The sequence below is a fragment of the Apteryx rowi genome, unplaced genomic scaffold (genome assembly GCF_003343035.1).
Source record: "Apteryx rowi isolate R43461 unplaced genomic scaffold, aptRow1 scaffold_423, whole genome shotgun sequence".
Lineage (NCBI taxonomy): Eukaryota > Metazoa > Chordata > Aves > Apterygiformes > Apterygidae > Apteryx > Apteryx rowi.
The window spans coordinates 1-17185 of record NW_020450676.1 but is presented as its reverse complement, the minus strand read 5'-3'; the positions used below and the strand labels follow the sequence as shown (position 1 = coordinate 17185).

Here is a 17185-nt window from a genome sequence, read left to right as displayed (position 1 = left end):
AATATCTGATGGGAGGTTGTAAAGAAGATGGAGCCAGACTCTTCTCAGTGGTGCCCAGTGATAGGACAAGAGGCAATGGGAACAAACAGAAGTACAGGAAATTCCATTTAAACATTAGAAAACACTTCTTTACTGGGAGATTGGTCAAACACTGGAACAGTTTGCCCAGAGAGGTCTCCATCCTTGGAGATACTGAAAACCTGGCTAGACACAATCTTGAACAACCAACTCCAGCTGACCCTGCTTTGAGTAGCGGATTGGACTAGGTAATCTCTGGAGGTCCCTGCCAGCCTCAACTATTGTGTGATTCTGTAATGAAAGTGCAAGTCATTGGAGCGTGACAGATATTCAGCTTGTAATGATACACAGTTTGTATGTTTATTACATCCTAGAAGAAACATGATATGAGTTGTAGATACTGGAAAGATTAAACTGAAAACAGGCTCATCAAGTCCAATAGGACTTTTAGACTTACATAGGATAAAATAAATATTTTAGGTGAGATTTATATTGGCTTAAATATGTTCCTGTGCAGTTAGTGGGAGACTTATCATTGACTTCAGTGGCAGCAAAGTAAAACCTCTGTCAAACTTTTCCGACAATGAGGTAAAATGTTTGAGAGAGTTGCTACTTACTCATTTTCACCAAGAGAAATAATAAGGACTGAAGCTTATTAAAGGTGGGTTTAAGAAGTTTATTTCTATCTGAGTCTTTCTGTAAGCATACATAGACCAAGAGAGGTTTTTTAAAGCTTTTTAAATATATCTTTGAGCACAAGCCATCTGCTAAAGAAATACGTGACTGCAAAAAGCTCTTTGATTGCAATTCTGGATATTTCCCTGGTGGTTTTAGCGTTGTCTGTCTCAAGAACAGCTTGAAGTAGGGATTCCACATGGGTCTTAAGGAAAGGGCAAAGAACTCTGTTGAACTACACAGAGCAGTTGTCTGAGTAGTTATGTAATGCAAGTGAAAAGCAAGCTGTTGTACCCTGTCCAAATATCTTCAAGTGTGTATGTTTAGAGAGCAGAAAGAAAAACTGGGCTAGATACTGCAAAGTTTGTATGGTCTGGAAAGATATAACAATGCTATTGTATATTTTAATTTAAAATGTAATAATTTTGCCTTATACCCACAGTCCAGAAAAGGCCTTGAAAGATTCACTGCAACCATATGAAGCTGCTTATTTGTCAAAATCCTTATCTCGACTCTTTGATCCTATCAATCTTGTCTTCCCTCCTGGAGGTCGTAATCCTCCTTCTTCTGACGAGCTTGACAGCATTATTAAGACTATAGCCAGGTATGCAGGTAAAATACATTGCAACATATAATTTCAGCATGTTTTTTCTCCTAAGTTATAATTTTAGAAATGAAGCAGTAAAAGTTAGCTTACTCTTTAATTATACAAATGATTAGTGTTAAAATTAAGTCAGGGTTTTTCTTCTGCATTTTGTTGTTCTGGAATAACTGGAATATTCATTTAGACTCTTCTGCATGTATACATGAGACATTTTACTGTTTTTAGCTTACAATACAGGAGAAACTTTAAACATATTTAAATGCCTGATATCTTAATTATTCTGACTATGTCAAAGAGAAGATGATAGTTGCTTGGCTGCAAATGATAATCCCTGATGTAAATAATCTAGTGGAGTGAAACAGCAAGATAATAGATGAATACAACTATTCTGGGTAGAACTTGTAAAATGAGATATTTAAATTATTAGTGGAGTATTTTCCCTGATAAGTTTTTGGTAAAGACTGGTCTGTATAATAGAACCTGAAAATCATGGGCAGTGTTCCTAGCGTGTGTAGGCAGGTAATACTAAATACTAAACCTTTGATACTGGGAGTTGCTAATGCTCAGCACCTCTAATGTCTGTTCTTGTAGAGAAAAAGGGAAAAGGCCATGAAAATTCTAAAACTTGATCTGAGTTTTCTGGAATGGCCTCTAGCTCATGATGTTTGGGGCCCTGCAGAGTTCTCAGAGAGGGATATATTCTGATATCAGGGTGCCTACTATCTCTCCAGTTCTCAGGGGAGAGGTTAATCTCATCACCAGTAGCATGATGGTCAGTCGAGATTGGCCTTGGCTGTGTCTGTGGTCTCAGTAGAGCACTTACGAATGCAGCCCCAGGTGATGGATATCTGTGGGGCTGCATGAACACGAAATATTGGAAGCAATTTAGAATTTTTTTCTTCTTCTTCGGTTTGTTCCCTGTCATTCCTTTGGGGCCTCTGTTACTATACCATTTTGCCTAAAATACAGCTTATTAGTTGTGTCAAACTAAGGCATCCCCTGGGTATTTCTGCACAGCTCATATTATTCCAGAGTTGAATGACTACGTATTCACCTGTAATGTTTGAAGACTGCTGCCAAACCTTGAATGTAGTTAATTGCAGTCAATATTTTTGAATGGAATTACTAATAGACAAGGTGATTTCACACTGAAGTGTCATTCCTAAACTTTGCTCATTTTTACCAGAACAGGAATACTCTGCACATAAAATTCCCAAATGGCTTGTTAAACTGTAAACTGAATTACAGTGCTTATAAAGCTTTGGTTATATGTATTACTCTCTCTAAATTGTTATGCCACATAACTATGTGTTAATAGTTAATAAAATTTGTAATCTTTACTTCCAGTGAGCTCAATGTGGCAGCTGTTGATCCAAACCTCAGTTTAGCTGTGGCAAAAAATGTGGCAAAGACCATTCAGCTCTATGGTGTGAAGTCAGAGCAGCTAGTAAGTAATTTTAAATTTCTAAAAAATCTTCCATTTTTCTATATAAAGTGTTTTCTTTTTTGTACCTTTACAATGTAACAATAATGCAATCTAGATAGACAAAATCATTGAATTAGCTTTCCATTGTATCTGGAAACATTTTCAGTTAAATTCTGCCTTCAGATAAACACATGCAGGTCTATTGACAGCAAAAAAAATTGTGTGTATAACTCCAAATTGAACTTGCCATATTGATTTAAAAAATTACAAAATTCTAGTGGTCTTCAAGTAAAATTAAGACAATTCCATTAAATTTAATGTTTACCAGCATTTGATAGTCCATCAGTTACATGATACATCTTCTTTATGGTGTTAAAACCTGGACCATTCGAATATTTTTTTTTCAGTATTTGCACCAGAATTTGGGCATGTTTTTTCCATGGTACATATTTAACTGACGCTTGATTTTGTATGTGTTTGCTTCTGTCACTTGCTTTCAATCATTTGTCATGCGCTGTTGTCTAGTGGGAAACTGAATAGAGGAAGGGGAAGGGCATCCCAAGGAGCCAACTGGAAGGCACAGTGAATATCGTCATATTACGAAAAAAGAAATTTTAGGATTAATAGTTCTCTAGTGAAGTTTGTTGCTGAAATTTTAATGCTTTTATTATGTAGAAATTAAAACTAATTTGTACAATATGCAGACTTGCAAGAAATAAGAAGCTACTTGTATTTATAACAAAGGTTTTCTCTTCAGCAGCTTTTATTCTGAAAGCAAACTCAGATTTTGGTGACATTCATTTACTATTTGGTTCATTTAAAGACAGAGATGCTTGCTAACAATTTTTCACAGCAAATGGCTACAAATATTTCAGGAATTAAGTTAGTAAGGATTCTGTTTACCTTTTAGACATGTGCTGTCTCTGAATGCCTATATAAAAATTGAAATCCAGTAGCAAATACTTTGTTTACCATGTCTATTGGATGAATAATATTGTAAGTTTGCAAACTAGTGTATGTAGAAGGAACATAGGTAGAACAGTCATGAAGGTCATAAAGAGTATTATAATTTAAAAAGAAAAATACATGTTTATGTTATTTTACTATATATTTAGACTGTAGTTATTTAGTTGGGTATTCCTTTAAAAACACTGAATCATGACTTCATATGACTTTATAATTTCAGAGTGAAGTTTGCTAGTAAAAGAAATCAGGATGTTCTGTAGGTTGCTCTACTCAGCATGAGTAAAAAACCAAACTCTTGTCTATATTTATGTCTGTGTAGTACAAGGCAGATTAGCCTATACACTTCATTACGGTTCAGAATACCTTTTGACATTGTAGGTTATGTTAGACAATGGCATTAAACTGATAAAATAGACCTGTCTGCTGTACCTGTGAAAGCACTAAAGTCTGTTGTGCTCATCATCTCTGTTAGAACTTATATCTGGCCAGTGGCTTGTTCAAGAACATACATCATTTTGTGGTCAGCCAGCTGGCAAGTTCTTAAGAAAACCCTGAGAAAAAGGATATGCAGAATTAAACTGACAAGTATATGATTTTTGGCTTTATATTAGTTGATTTTAAACTAAACGAAAGCAGGAATAAAGGAAGCCTGAAGCTTTGAACTTATTGATTTGAACAACTGAAAGTAAAACTTAAAACTCTGAATAACCAAGAGAGAGGATTCCTTGAACTGGCAGAATGAACTTGAACTTGAATGCCCATCAAGAATATACCTGCAAATTGTGAAGCAATATAAGCTGTGTATTGCTTCTATACAACTATAGAAAATGTTTTCTTTCCTTACTGATAGCCATGCTAAAACTTTCAAAACTGGAGGGGCTCAACTCAGTTGCTATCATAGGTGTATAGGTGCTATCTTCAAAGTGCTGAGATGTCTTGCGTGGCCTTCAGCTGCCTTTCCAGAAGGGCATTGCTCTCCCACATGTCCTGTGTCATATTTGCCAGCCCTGTAGACATAATCTAGCACATCTTCATGGTCTTTTGCACCTATTTTTAGGCAGCCAGATTGAGCCTGAAATGCCTACTGTGTGTAGAACAGGAGCTATGTTGGACAGCACTGTTTCTTTACATTTTAGTGGCATAGCCAAGAATGCAGTTGTCATTCAATCTTGCAATCCAGACTACAGCAATAGCTTTATAAAGCTGAGAAGAGTGACCGAATAATGCATCCATTGAGATGCTTGATTTCTGAGAGCTCTAGTAGAGCAGAGCTAAAGATGGAAATTAAATTTCCTGGAGGAATTCACAATTAAGTTTTGTTCCAAATTAAAACAAAAGAATCTCAAAACCTTCAGTGAAGGAAGATTGGGAGAACACTTTTAAGTCATATGAAATATTTTTATGTTTTAATTTTATAATATTGCCAGTGGATTTGAATGATGAAAAAATGAAATGTGCAGTTCTAAAAGTGTTGAAATGAGACATTCTGATGTAAGGAATTTTATCTTTTCAATTCCTTCTGAATGAGATAATGATTCCACAAAAAAGGAATTCTATTTTACTAAGATAATTGGTTTCATCACTGTTTCTCCAGTTAGCTTTAGAGAGGAGAGATAACAAGAAAATTCTTATTCAGGACTCAAAGATTTCAGCTTTGAGTAAAAGCAGAATATAACAAGCTAGATTTATAGTGCTAAAGCAAAAACAAGTAAGAAAAAATGGCCTTTTCCTATGAATCCAAAATGGTTATTTCTATCACTTCTGACTTTGTAGCTTTGAATATTTTGCTTCTAAGATTTCCCCACACCAAGAACTAGTTATTGTTGTGTTTGAGATCAATTCTTGTATTAGCCAGTTCAAATGATTTCAAAGAAGGTGTAAATAACTTTTTGTGAGCAGTAGGTGGGTGTGATCTGCTGCTGGGTGAATCTTTAGCTAATCCATTGCTGATGGTTGATGTGGTTGGTGCATGCCATGAAGCATTCAAGAATTATTGTCCTAATTCAAGAATTATTGTCCTAATTGCACCTAATGTAATTGCAGATGTTCTTATTATACAGAGTTCCAAGGAATACTTATGTGTTGCATTAATAATAATAAAAAAAATCTGTTAATTTAAGAGTATTACCTTTTAACTCCCCATCCCATGTTTTGTTATGTGATGCTGGGGAACTGTGCTTGGCATATTCTCTCTGTGCCGTTATTATTTTATCTCTTCTTGTTCACCTTTTCCATAAATCAAGAAGTCAAAGCATCCTCATAATGATTACAGACATTGCAAGATCTCTATTTGGTCACTATTTCTACATCCTTCTTGTTTCAGATTGGAGGAGGGGTTATCAAATCTGATCATTGTATTGTAGATGAATAAGATTTGCCTTCTCTGCATTTCACATTCTAATCCATTGCTTATTTTTTTAACATAACTGCTGCTTACTGAGCCACTTTTTCATACAAGTGAGGTGGGCCAGATAAAAAAGAATACTAGCTTGCCTGTACTTCCTATATACACTTATGCATGAATCTCTCACACGAAACTTGGAAGCTGCACTTCCTGAAAACAAAGAAAAAGTTGAGTAATCATTTTGGTTGAGAATCCATGGTGTTTAAAACTCCCCCTCACAGAAATGTTGACCCATTTGTGTAATTTGTAGTTGAGAAGAGACAAAAAAGAGAGCTTTTATCTCACCAATCTGTTAAATGCTTTCGATACAGCAGCAATAATTGCATGGCAGGTTTCGAGAGGTAAGGCTCTGCAATGATGTTCCATAATGAAGAAGTGAACAGTTTTTGGCTGTCCATTTTTGGAAAAGACGCCTGATAGATAGCAGAAATCTTTTGAATTCTTGCTTAATTTTGTCCATATGCCACTTTCAATCAGATTTCTGTTTTGTATGTATAAAAATGTAAATGATAGTCACCTGTTGAATGAAACCAAGAAAAAAATGTATCTCCCCAGTCAATTCCCTGTAATTTAGTCTTTTATGGAGCTGAACTTTGAATGTGTTTAAAATGTTATAATTCTCTCATAATTAAAAATCTTTTTGTTGCAACTTTGCAATTACTATGTTTCAGTTTGACTATCATTAGAGATATTTCTCTTACTGATATTTAGAACTGTTTGTCTTGCAGATGGAAGTCATGAAATGTTGAGGGTTAAAAGCTTTGGAATTTTGCAAGATTTTTGCTTTTGCCAACAAGGAGAAAAATAAATTGTAAGATCCATTCTCCTTATAGAGATTGAAGATGGAAGAGCCCTATTTGGTCATCTAGTCTAGTCCTTTCCCAGCACAGGAATATTCCAAACAGTATTTATAGTTGTTTTTTTTTGTTGCATTCTTTCTGCCTTTTGAGTGATGATTTCAGTTAGCTCATATATTGTGAGTGGTAATGTAAGTACTGTATGTTCTCTTACTTTTGTGCTATTTCTGCTCAGCTTTGCGTGTGGGCGGATTGAAGTACACTAACACACCCACCAGTTGCACATAGATGAAATGTGTTGTGCTCTGATCATGAAAATGCAGTTGTTTAGAGAAGATGCGATTCTCCCACTTTTTGAACCTGGAAGACCTCTTACTAATTTCCTCCCTAGAGTTATAGTCATCCTGTCAGACTATGTTTATTAATTGTAATCAGAGTCCCACAGCCATCTCTTCTGTCTTGCTATCAGTGTTGGGGTGGCTGTGTCTTGCTGCCTCTTCCCACCAGAAGGCTCAGCTGTCAAACACAAAATGACTGGTCATCTTTTAACCAATGAACAAGCAAACAATTATTTATGGGAACAGGATTGTAAAAATTCGGTTGCCCACTCGCTTTCCCAAGCAGGTGGGGATGATTATGCTATCAACTTCTGGAGATCTGAACTGTCTCAAAAATAATTGTTGTATTTGGGTGTGTAAGGGAATGCCAACATGATTTTGGCAAACACAAAATCACTCTGCTGTGCTCGCAGATGTCAGTGCACATTCTAGCTCTGCTCCAAGCCAGGGTGACTAGCTCAGGCTTGGCACCATGCTGAGCACAACCCTCTCATTCAGCTTAGAGCACAGGCAGAGCAAGTTCTTGTCTGCTTGAAGTACAGGCAAAGCAAGAAGCTACATGACCGTAGTACACTATGGCAGATTTGTCCTAAGGTTAGGGTAGATAAGGCTGAATCAGTGGGAGCTGTGATTTCCTGTGATTTGAAAAGGTTCCTAAATATGGAATATTTATATTTTATGGAATAATATGTTTTGGAAAAGTCTGCTTAAAAAGGGACCGCCAGACAAAAGCCTGCAGGCAGACAATGATAATGGAGATCTTTCCCACTTGCAAGCAGTCATAAAGAGGAAGCACTGAAAAAATGGAGAAGGAAAGTAGGTGTAATGAGGGAGGAAGGAAATAGGGAATTTGAATTGTTCTTTCATTCCCCTAACTAGATGTGGTTGGACTTGTGTGTCATATATCATACAAAAGTTGATGAATGAGGTGGAGGCCCAAAATAGGGGCTGTGGGCTGTACTCCTTGAAAGCTATTAATCTATCCTTTGCCCACAGCTCTTGGCAGAGGCTCGACTTCTCATCAGGGTTTTACCCTGGGCAGTGGGTGTGGGATTTTCTGATTATCAGATTTGCCTAATATAAGCCACTAGAAAATTTTTAAGCTCTGTACAGAGGAGAGAACACAATCCTTCCTAGCGTTTTGAAGAATTCTTCCCCTGAACTTCTTTAAAAAAAAAAAAAAAGACACTTGGCGCATTTCAGATATATTTCAAAGTTAAAATGATAAAGACCCAGGAATAGAAGTACATTTTGAGAAGGCAGATTAAAGAGATGACATGAGTGCCTCAAAAAGTAGAGTCTCCATACCAAAGCCCAAATAGTTGTCCTGTATTCTCAGAAGTCTTTGACTTAGATATTAAAGGGTTCTGGTACTGAACATGCCAAAAGGCAAAATCAGAAAGAGAACTTCACGTTCTGATCACCAGAACAACAGACAGCTGTACATTTGGCACACACAGAAATGCGTATGGATTTTTCTTTGGTGAACTAGGTTTGTAGATTCTGTGTTGCTTTGGGGAAAAAGTCTACATCAGCTGATACACGTGATAGAGTAGAGAGTAGGCAGCCTCTTTCTCACTATCCTGGATCTCAGTAGTATATTGAGATTCATTTGCATTTGCTTAAGTAAATATCTGAGTTATGCAATGTTATATATGGTTTTAGAATGTACACAGACAGTAGAGCACTATGCAGCAATGTGCTAGTACTCAGCCAGGTACAAAAAGATTCTTAGGAAGTAACTGATAAACTTTGATTTAGGCCTATATGAATTATTTTTCAATGCAAAGGTGACACTAGATTTTGGATGGTGTAAAACAACTTTGAATATTTAATTATATTAAAGTTTAAATGTGAAGTAGCTCTGACGTAAAAATTCTGTGATTAAAACTAATATACGTTATTTCTAAACTTTGCTTGTTCCTGGGGTTTACTGACATCTACTTTCCAATTAACTAGAAATATACTAAGTAGTGTTACTGGAACTGTATTAGTATGAGGTATTATTATCCATTGTAAGATGAGTAATATGCATTTGATCATTGTTGTTTTTAATGCATTGTTCTTTAAGAAAGCAAATATCACAAAAGAGCATGAGACGAAGAAAAATGTAACAAATCATTGTCATTTAAACCCCTCCTTCAGAGTGAAATGCTGATATACCCCAGTCACTCTCTGCTTGTCCCAAAATAGTCTGGATTTGCTCTTAAGATAGAATATGAATGTGGAAAGAAAACATATAGCTGTCCTTCAGAACAGAAGAGGAGCATTTCTCTAAGGTCTACTGCTTATAGAAGTGCTTTAGTCACCAGAGTGAATGAGCTTGGTCTCATCTGTTTGAAGGTAGATTTGTATCATTGAAACTTGTTCTGATTTGTATTAGCCTCACTTCAGGGATCAGCAAAATGTGTCCTTTCTGCTACAGAAAGGCTGTATATTAAATTGTTCTACACTGTCACTCGACTGTTTTTGCTAATCTCTGGCTCTGTCGAATGAGAATCCAAGATCAATACAGATTTGTGACGGATGCTCAGGACTCCCATTTGCTGTCCTAGCTGTGAGCTTTCTAAGTCTCCAACATGGGACATAATAGTAACATCTATCTTAGTAAATGAAATGGACCTGGGAGTGTTCTTGGGCTCTAAGGCCAAGTGGTGCAGAACAGCCTGCCTCTGTGCTAGTAAGGTCTCTCATCTTCCAAAACACACTGGCTGCCTGGCTGGGGTCTTTTGGGGGTGGTCTCTGGAATAATACATCTCCTGAGCCATGGCTGGGGTTTGGTTGGGAGAGTAATCTTTGTTCCAGGCCAAAAGCTTGCCAAGGACCATCCTAACAGTTTAGCAGTGCAGGTGATTGTGAACCAGAGTCCCGGAACCTTTCCTGGCACTGTTTAATTTATTGCTATGGGTGTAGCCAATATGTGAATGAGCCTGAAAGTGAGATGCATGCAAAATCTATTCAAGAGGAAGCTTAAAATGCTCTCAGATTAAGATAATTTTTTCCTGCATCTGGAATTTCATACTGTCTTACTTCTGATGTAAATAATTCTCCGAGGTACAAGTGAGGAGATGCCAATTTCTTCTGTGGTAACATCACTTTTGGTCTTAAGATTTTCTTAGACTGTAGTACCATCAAAAAGATATGCTTTCCTAAACACGTTTTTCTATCAGTAATGCTTGTCAGCCATAATTGACTTATTTTCAAGTAGCATATGCTGTCTCTACAAGAATTTTAGTCCTTGAAAAGTGCATAGTTGCCTGTGGTACTGTGGCAACTCAAAATGTTGCTGGGTGGGTGCTAGGAAACCCTTGGATATTAAATCTTTTCAATGTTCAGGAGTTAAGTGCTTTCTTCAGGTAGCCAAGTATTTTTTTATGCCAACTCAGTTGACACCTTTTGGGATGCCAGTGCAACCAATCCCTCTGTAATTTGATATTCTGTTTTTAGCAAATGTAATGGATGGATACATAAGCTGAGGAGCATCTATCTATCTGTCATGTTCAGATATTTTTAGAGCACTGATCTTTGTAATGCTGATCAGCACCAAATGCGTTACATAAGATTAGCATCAAAATATACATAATGAAAAGTCAGCTCTGCTGTAGCCGTTCTGAAATTATTTTTAGTATTGCCCACAAAATTGGTATGGCTCAGTGCATTTCCCTGCCACTGTGTTTGTCTCTGCTCTATAGGAGTCAGCTTTAAAGATGAGTTTCTCTTCCCCTCAGACCTTTTCAATCACAGATCTCCTTCCTGACGTTTCAAATAAGATTAACAGTCAGTGCTATGCATTATGAAGATTTTAATAAATGTCCGCTTTCCACTAGGACCCAAACCGAGATAACCGATTTATCTCTCATAGCCCTTCAAGGCAGTTTATATTTGAACTTGTGACCTGCAGGTGCAAGCTTCTGTATTCTGCTTTACTTTTGTCTTCAGCTACTGTTGTGTTCTTTAATGTTGCTTCAGTGGCTTAATACCTTACTGTTACCAGTAATGATCTTTTCAATTTTCCTTTTTCAATAGATATTCAGCATTAATATCTCCCTATTAAATATCTTTGGTCTACTAGCTAGCTGTTCAGAGTAGGTCAGAATAGATCATTTGGGGGGGGGGGTTGAGTTTAAAGAGGCAGACTGTGAGAAAACAGACCTTATTCTTCTTACGCCACTCTAAAAATTTTATTTTTGTCTTTCAAATTTACTGCAAAAAGGCTGATCCTTTCCTTGGAGTATGATGAAAAAACAATTTGTAATTACTGAAGTTTAAAGTGGATGACAACTTTCTGCACATCCCACCCATCATCATAACTATTTCTGATACTGAGGCAGATGTGTCTTGATTTTTTTCTTTATTTCTTTCTTTGCACATTTATGGTGAAGCAGATAGATGGTAGTCGCTGGAAAAGAGCCTGCTGTTTGTTTTTGGTGATGTCGTTTTGAAAGCTTCGTTCTATCCTGCTATGGCTTCCTTGGTCTTTCAGAGTCTCTTTCTGAGATTACAGTTAAATGTGCTCCGCTTTTGGTTTTTAACTTTATTGTTTAAAAATAATGTGTTATTTATTGATGCTTTTTCTTGGTTTGTAAACATTGTTGCAATGAAGAGAATGAGGAAAGAAAATGCTAAAAGACCAGCTGGAATAGAGAAACAGCAATTACTTCAGCTTAAACTCTGAGCTGAGAAAGAGGCAGCGTCTTTACAGGGAATTTTCGCAATGTCATTTATAGAAGAAAAAGTATCTGTCATGCTGGATCAGGGGAATGAAGATGTAAATAAGCTTCACGCAGTGGGTTTTAGAGATTATAAGCAATATGAATAGTTTATTTTTGTCCAGAATGTTAAAGGCTGAGTATAGTATAACTGATTCAGAGACTGTATTGGAAGGCCATGGCTCAGTCAGTGAAATTGTTAAGAAAAGAGAAATGCAAAGGAAGATGTGATTTAAGTGTTAAAATATTGCAAATACAAAACAGTTGGATGAGAAGGACTGGTTCTTAGTCTTCTCAGAGTATTCACGGAGATAGGATTTTTTTCTGAACCTTTCCATCTAAACTTAGTGTTTGACTAGGAAAAGAAAAGGCAGAAGTGGGCTAGACTAAAAAAGTTCTCCACTGTTTGTGCCCCTGTCTGCCTAGTAGTAAGTAAAAATATCCATAGCATATTTCAAGAGAGAAAGATGTCGATGTAGGAGGGCTGTAATTCTGGTTTCTTAGGGAAATGGAAAAAAATTAAGACCTCGTTTATGGCGTAAAGTGTTTGTTGGGTGGCTTTACCAAAATGTATTCCTAAGGAGAAATACAACATATGCCAAACAAACAAAAAAAATTGTTTCACTCATTTAACTTATACCAATTCCCTGGTATGAAAGCTTTCAGTTGGTGTGAGCTGCATATCAGTTAGGATGTTTACTGGCATAACTATATGGTTTGGGGTCTCTCGTTTTTTTCCCCCCATCCTCCTATCTGATATAGCTAAATTTAACTAGCTGAATAATGCAATGAAGTGGGGGAGAATGGTGAGGAGGAGGAGAGAGGAAAGGTTTCCTGGAAATGAATTCCCTGTGAAGGGAAAATACTGTTCATATATTAGAGTTTTAGTACCAGATTGAAATTCCAGCAAATTTATGAGGCCTGCGATGGTTTTGATTTGAAAAGCATGATGAATACTCATTATAATGGCAGAAGGTAGATTTCTGATTGTCATTTTTGTTATGTGATCTTACAAGAATTAATCCATGTCTCGGATGGTATATTTTTGAATATATTGAACTGTGAGCTTTCATTTGAGGATGAATCGCTATTCAGGACATATTCCAACAGTGAGATTTGTCTGACAGTTCCAGGGATATGTATCTAGTCCTCCTGTCTACATGACGAATATTGTGAACGTTGGAAAGAAGAATGAAAAGTAGTGAGCTCACAAATAGTCGATAACAATAGTGAAATGACGCTTAGGGAAAGATTTTCTCTAAATAACAGGTCATTTATGATGGTGTAAATGATGTGAAAGATGAAATTTTCCTCACTTCTTTTTGAGATATGTGTATTAATGTTTGTATTGTGTTAAAGCAGTAATTTGAAGACATGGTATTGCTGTCATTGAAAACATACATCTCTGCTACTTAAATGAGAGAACACATAAATATGAATTCAACATTGGGCACATTAAAGGAATTCATTAATAGGTATTTCAACAGGGTATGTGGGAGGCTATTATATGCTAAAATAATTTCAGGAAAGATTACTATTTTGCTGTACAGTAATGAAAGCTAAAGATAACAGTGGGTCTAATTGAAAATGATCAGAGGTCTGATAAGGTTTTGTAAATTCTTTTCTTTTCAATGGAAAGATCACAAGAGTTTTGTAAGAAAGGCTATTTGAAAGCTAATTATCATATTGGCTAAAAATACATAGAAATTCCTAGCTCTTAAGTCACTCAACNCAAAATTTTTGAAATTGAATTACAAATCTAGAGGAAAGAATGGCATTAAAAAGTAACTTCATGAAATATTTTCTTCATTCTCATGTTGTCTTTTGCTGGTTAGAGCGTGACTCATATAACACATGTGCATTTTTTTTTTAAAGAGATACTGGCTAAACTCCAGCAAAAAATTATCCAAGCAGAAAAGGCTGGTTTTGAGTGCACTATGTACTTCATTTTATCTTGCTGGGAAAGTGGATTAAGACTTCTTTAAATCTAAGCATGTAATTTTGCTAACAGGTAGAAAAAGAGGAAGATTGCATGATCCTTACAGTATTTTGTACAGTGCTCTCTAGATTATTTCATACCAAATTAAATTCTATGATTCAGAAAGAATTTATGTATGTTTAGTTAAATGCATGTCATTACTTTGGAATGTCATAACTTTGGAACAACTCATAAATTAGAGTTTGACAATGTAAAGCTCGTTGGAAATTTCCACAGTGTAGAAGTATTATAATCACAATCAATGCATGGACTGATGCAAATGTCATTTAAGTAAGTTGGTTATGGTTTTTATGTATAGGTGAAAATCACCCATGTTGGATCTGCCAGTCTCCTGTGTCTTGGGAAGGGATGTCTGCTCTTCTCCTCTGGAGGTGCATTCTCAGTATTCTCCATTTGGTTGGGGCTAACAGCTATTTGGATGACATATAAAATATGATTAATCTTTCAGTTATTAATTTGGTAAGCATGAAAAATTCATTAAATTGTTACAGTCAGAGGTATCAGGATCAACACACATTGTCCCTGAAATCCTCTTGAGACTTGGTTTAGTCAGCTGGAGAAATCTGAGTCTAGAAAAATTCAAATAAAAGGAACGTGATTTTCAAAAGCTGACAAATGATTCCAGCTGCGTTAGGTCTAGGATGTTCTGAGATTCCTTGAAAGAACTGGTTTTAGGTGAATTAGTGCCAACTGCTTTCTGAAAGGGCTGTTTTAAATCATCTCATTATTTAAGGACCATGAACCACTACTCACTTTTGATTTTGTCCAGTGTATTTTGTCTCAGATGATTCAAAGATTTAGAGATATATACTGTCTTTTCTGTTACAGAAAGACCGTTTTCTACTTTTCTTCCATGTCTTCTGCTTTTGAAGATATTAAGGAAGAAAAACAAAACAAAACAGAAAGACCCCTGAGGGAACAGTTAGATGGCTGCTGTTGTTCAGGCATGAGTAGTATGAACATGAGGTTTGCTCTTTTTCTTGGTCAAGGATCTAAATGTCCCTCCCATGTTAATTTCAACCTTTTCTTCCCAAGGAATGACTCTGTTTTCTATTAGATTTTGAATGTTGTCACCAAGTAGATCCTTTTCTATATTCCTAGAATATAAATTTTTATTTTTCTGAGGAAACAAAAAAAAAGAAAATTCCGGAAGCTACAAGAATGCCCTGAGGGCGCAATAGAAATTTTTAAATGTACATTTTAAATTATTGCCTGAGCCCATGGTTTATTCTTTTCTTCATGTCTTGAAATATTTCTTCTTTGAAAAATTAAGAGTCATTTCAAGAACATAAATTCTTATTTATGATTTGTTCTTAAATTTTAGTTGATCTTTTTTAAAGTAAAACATTTGTTTTAATTTAGTCAAAGAACTTATTTACCCTTAATGCATTCATTCAGATCTTACACTTTGAACCTCTAAATTATGTCTCTATTCTTTTTGCAGGTTGCCCTCTAAGTAGCTGATAGTCTAGCTGGCATGGCTAGCAGAGTTCAGATTGTTATGGCTGATCCTGTATAACATCTTCCATAAAGTTCATGTGATGCTAAAACTTTGTATTTTCCTGTTAAGTGGTGTCATATTTTTGCATAAAGCAACAAGCTGATTCCAGTAAACTTGTTTTTCTTAGATGGGATGAGATTGTAAAATGCTCCTTTTGCCGTACGGAAAACATTAAACCTAGTAGTAAATCATCCCAGTTATTTGTAGCTTATGGGAGAAATCCCAGGGCCAAGCCCTATTGACTCAGAAACTCTGTAAATGGATTCTGTGTTTTATTATAAGTTGTAATGATCAGGCAGGAGGCCAAGTACCAGATGGATTGATTGCTTTCTGCCAGAGGTATGGCCACATCAGCTGCCTCTCTTAGGAATGTATTTATTCTTGAAAATGTCAGCTTGACAACTGGAGTTCAATTTGTGCTATCAAAACACATTAGTCTCGTGATCTTAGAGTTAGATCAAATGCCTTGTCAAGAGGCACTACTTTAGTCTTATTTTGATTTAAGATCTTCTCAGTACTCCTTCTAAATTATGATGTTATTGCCTGCTCTTTAAAGAGTGGGTTTGCTGAGGCTGTTTTAGAATAGAGAAATGAAATAAATGGAGTTCTCTAAATCTGTCATGAAGGATACACACAAGATCTTAGTGTGAAACTGAGCTTTTCCACAAAATTTTTAATCTGTGAAGGCAATGGTAGCAAAACAACAAGCAAATCAGTGTTTCTTCTGAGCTGCCACCTATTGCAAGAGGGGAAGTTAGTTACTTGGAATCAAATTTAAGCAAATTATAAACTCTTGAAAAGATGTATTGATAGACTGAGCTTTTCTATGGGAAAAAGACAAACTCAGCATTTATTGTAGCCCAAGAGAGAAGACTGATGATTTGATTCATGCCTTAAACTAAATTCTACATTCACTGCTTCATGTTGAAAACAAGAACTTAACCCAAAGAAGTCGTATCACAGCACATGCCTCAGCATGTAAGATCAAATCGTGCTGCCAAATTAAATGTCTGTTCTTAGAGATTGAACACAGAAGAGTGTAAAACCCAGAAAAATAAATCTAGGTATTTCCAAGACACATTTCCAAGGCAGGTCTACACAAAAGGGTGCAAGTAAATCTACAGGGTGAAAATTAATCTTATATCACTTCAGACAGAATAGATATAGATATCTTCATTATTTAGATTCCCTTTATAGTTAGTGGAGAGGAATAGGTGCTTACAGGTGCGTTTACCCGTCCCCTAACATAGGGTCTCTAAAATAGGTTAGCTGAATTATTCAGTGGAAGTACTTATTTCCCTCCTTTGTGGTTTCCTGTATTTGGTCAGGTGAAATACTCCTGAGATCTTCTTTGCTGTGCCACATACTGGCCAGACATGAAGCACATGCAATTTTAAAGCAGCATGACTGTTAGTGTACTGAAGGATCCAAATTAATAGAAACTATTTTATTGGAGGATTTCTGAATTTGGTCAGAGTACAGTGCTGGTCATGGCTTACAGTTTCTGACCATGTCAGGCATGTCAGTTGGCCTTGGGACTGCTTATTTGCCTTTGTGACAGATTTTTTGTGTATCAGCTTCTCCAAGGGCTCTGTGCCGTATGAAACGGTACATCATAACATCATAGAAGAAGGCTGGAAACTGGTCACTGCTGGTGGGAGGAGAAAGGCTCCTACTCCTCCTGAAGACCTGAAGCTGAAGAACAGGTTTAGTGCCCTCCAGGATGAGGAGGAGATGGGCATGGCTGC

The 17185-nt window shown here is 36.3% G+C and overlaps 1 protein-coding gene across 11 annotated transcripts in view; it reads left to right on the top strand.

The window, feature by feature from the left end:
• Positions 1–17099, top strand: part of LOC112971020 (conserved oligomeric Golgi complex subunit 5-like) — a 159152-nt gene extending 142053 nt beyond the window's left edge. For 2 of the 11 annotated variants that reach the window (XR_003255227.1, XR_003255231.1), the window contains 5 exons: positions 1136–1297; positions 2645–2744; positions 14235–14307; positions 14765–14902; positions 15381–17099. Coding sequence is in view for 6 of the 11 variants with exons in the window: in XM_026076027.1 (XP_025931812.1) it covers positions 1136–1297; positions 2645–2744; positions 14235–14307; positions 14765–14850 (421 nt within the window). In the remaining 5 variants the exon portion in view is untranslated. Of the gene's footprint in view, positions 1–1135; positions 1306–2644; positions 2745–3248; positions 3326–14234; positions 14396–14764; positions 15188–15380 lie in introns of those variants that run through there. The other 9 variants (XM_026076031.1, XM_026076029.1, XM_026076030.1 and 6 more) reach the window with 9 other exon arrangements.
• Positions 17100–17185: the final 86 nt, after the last annotated feature.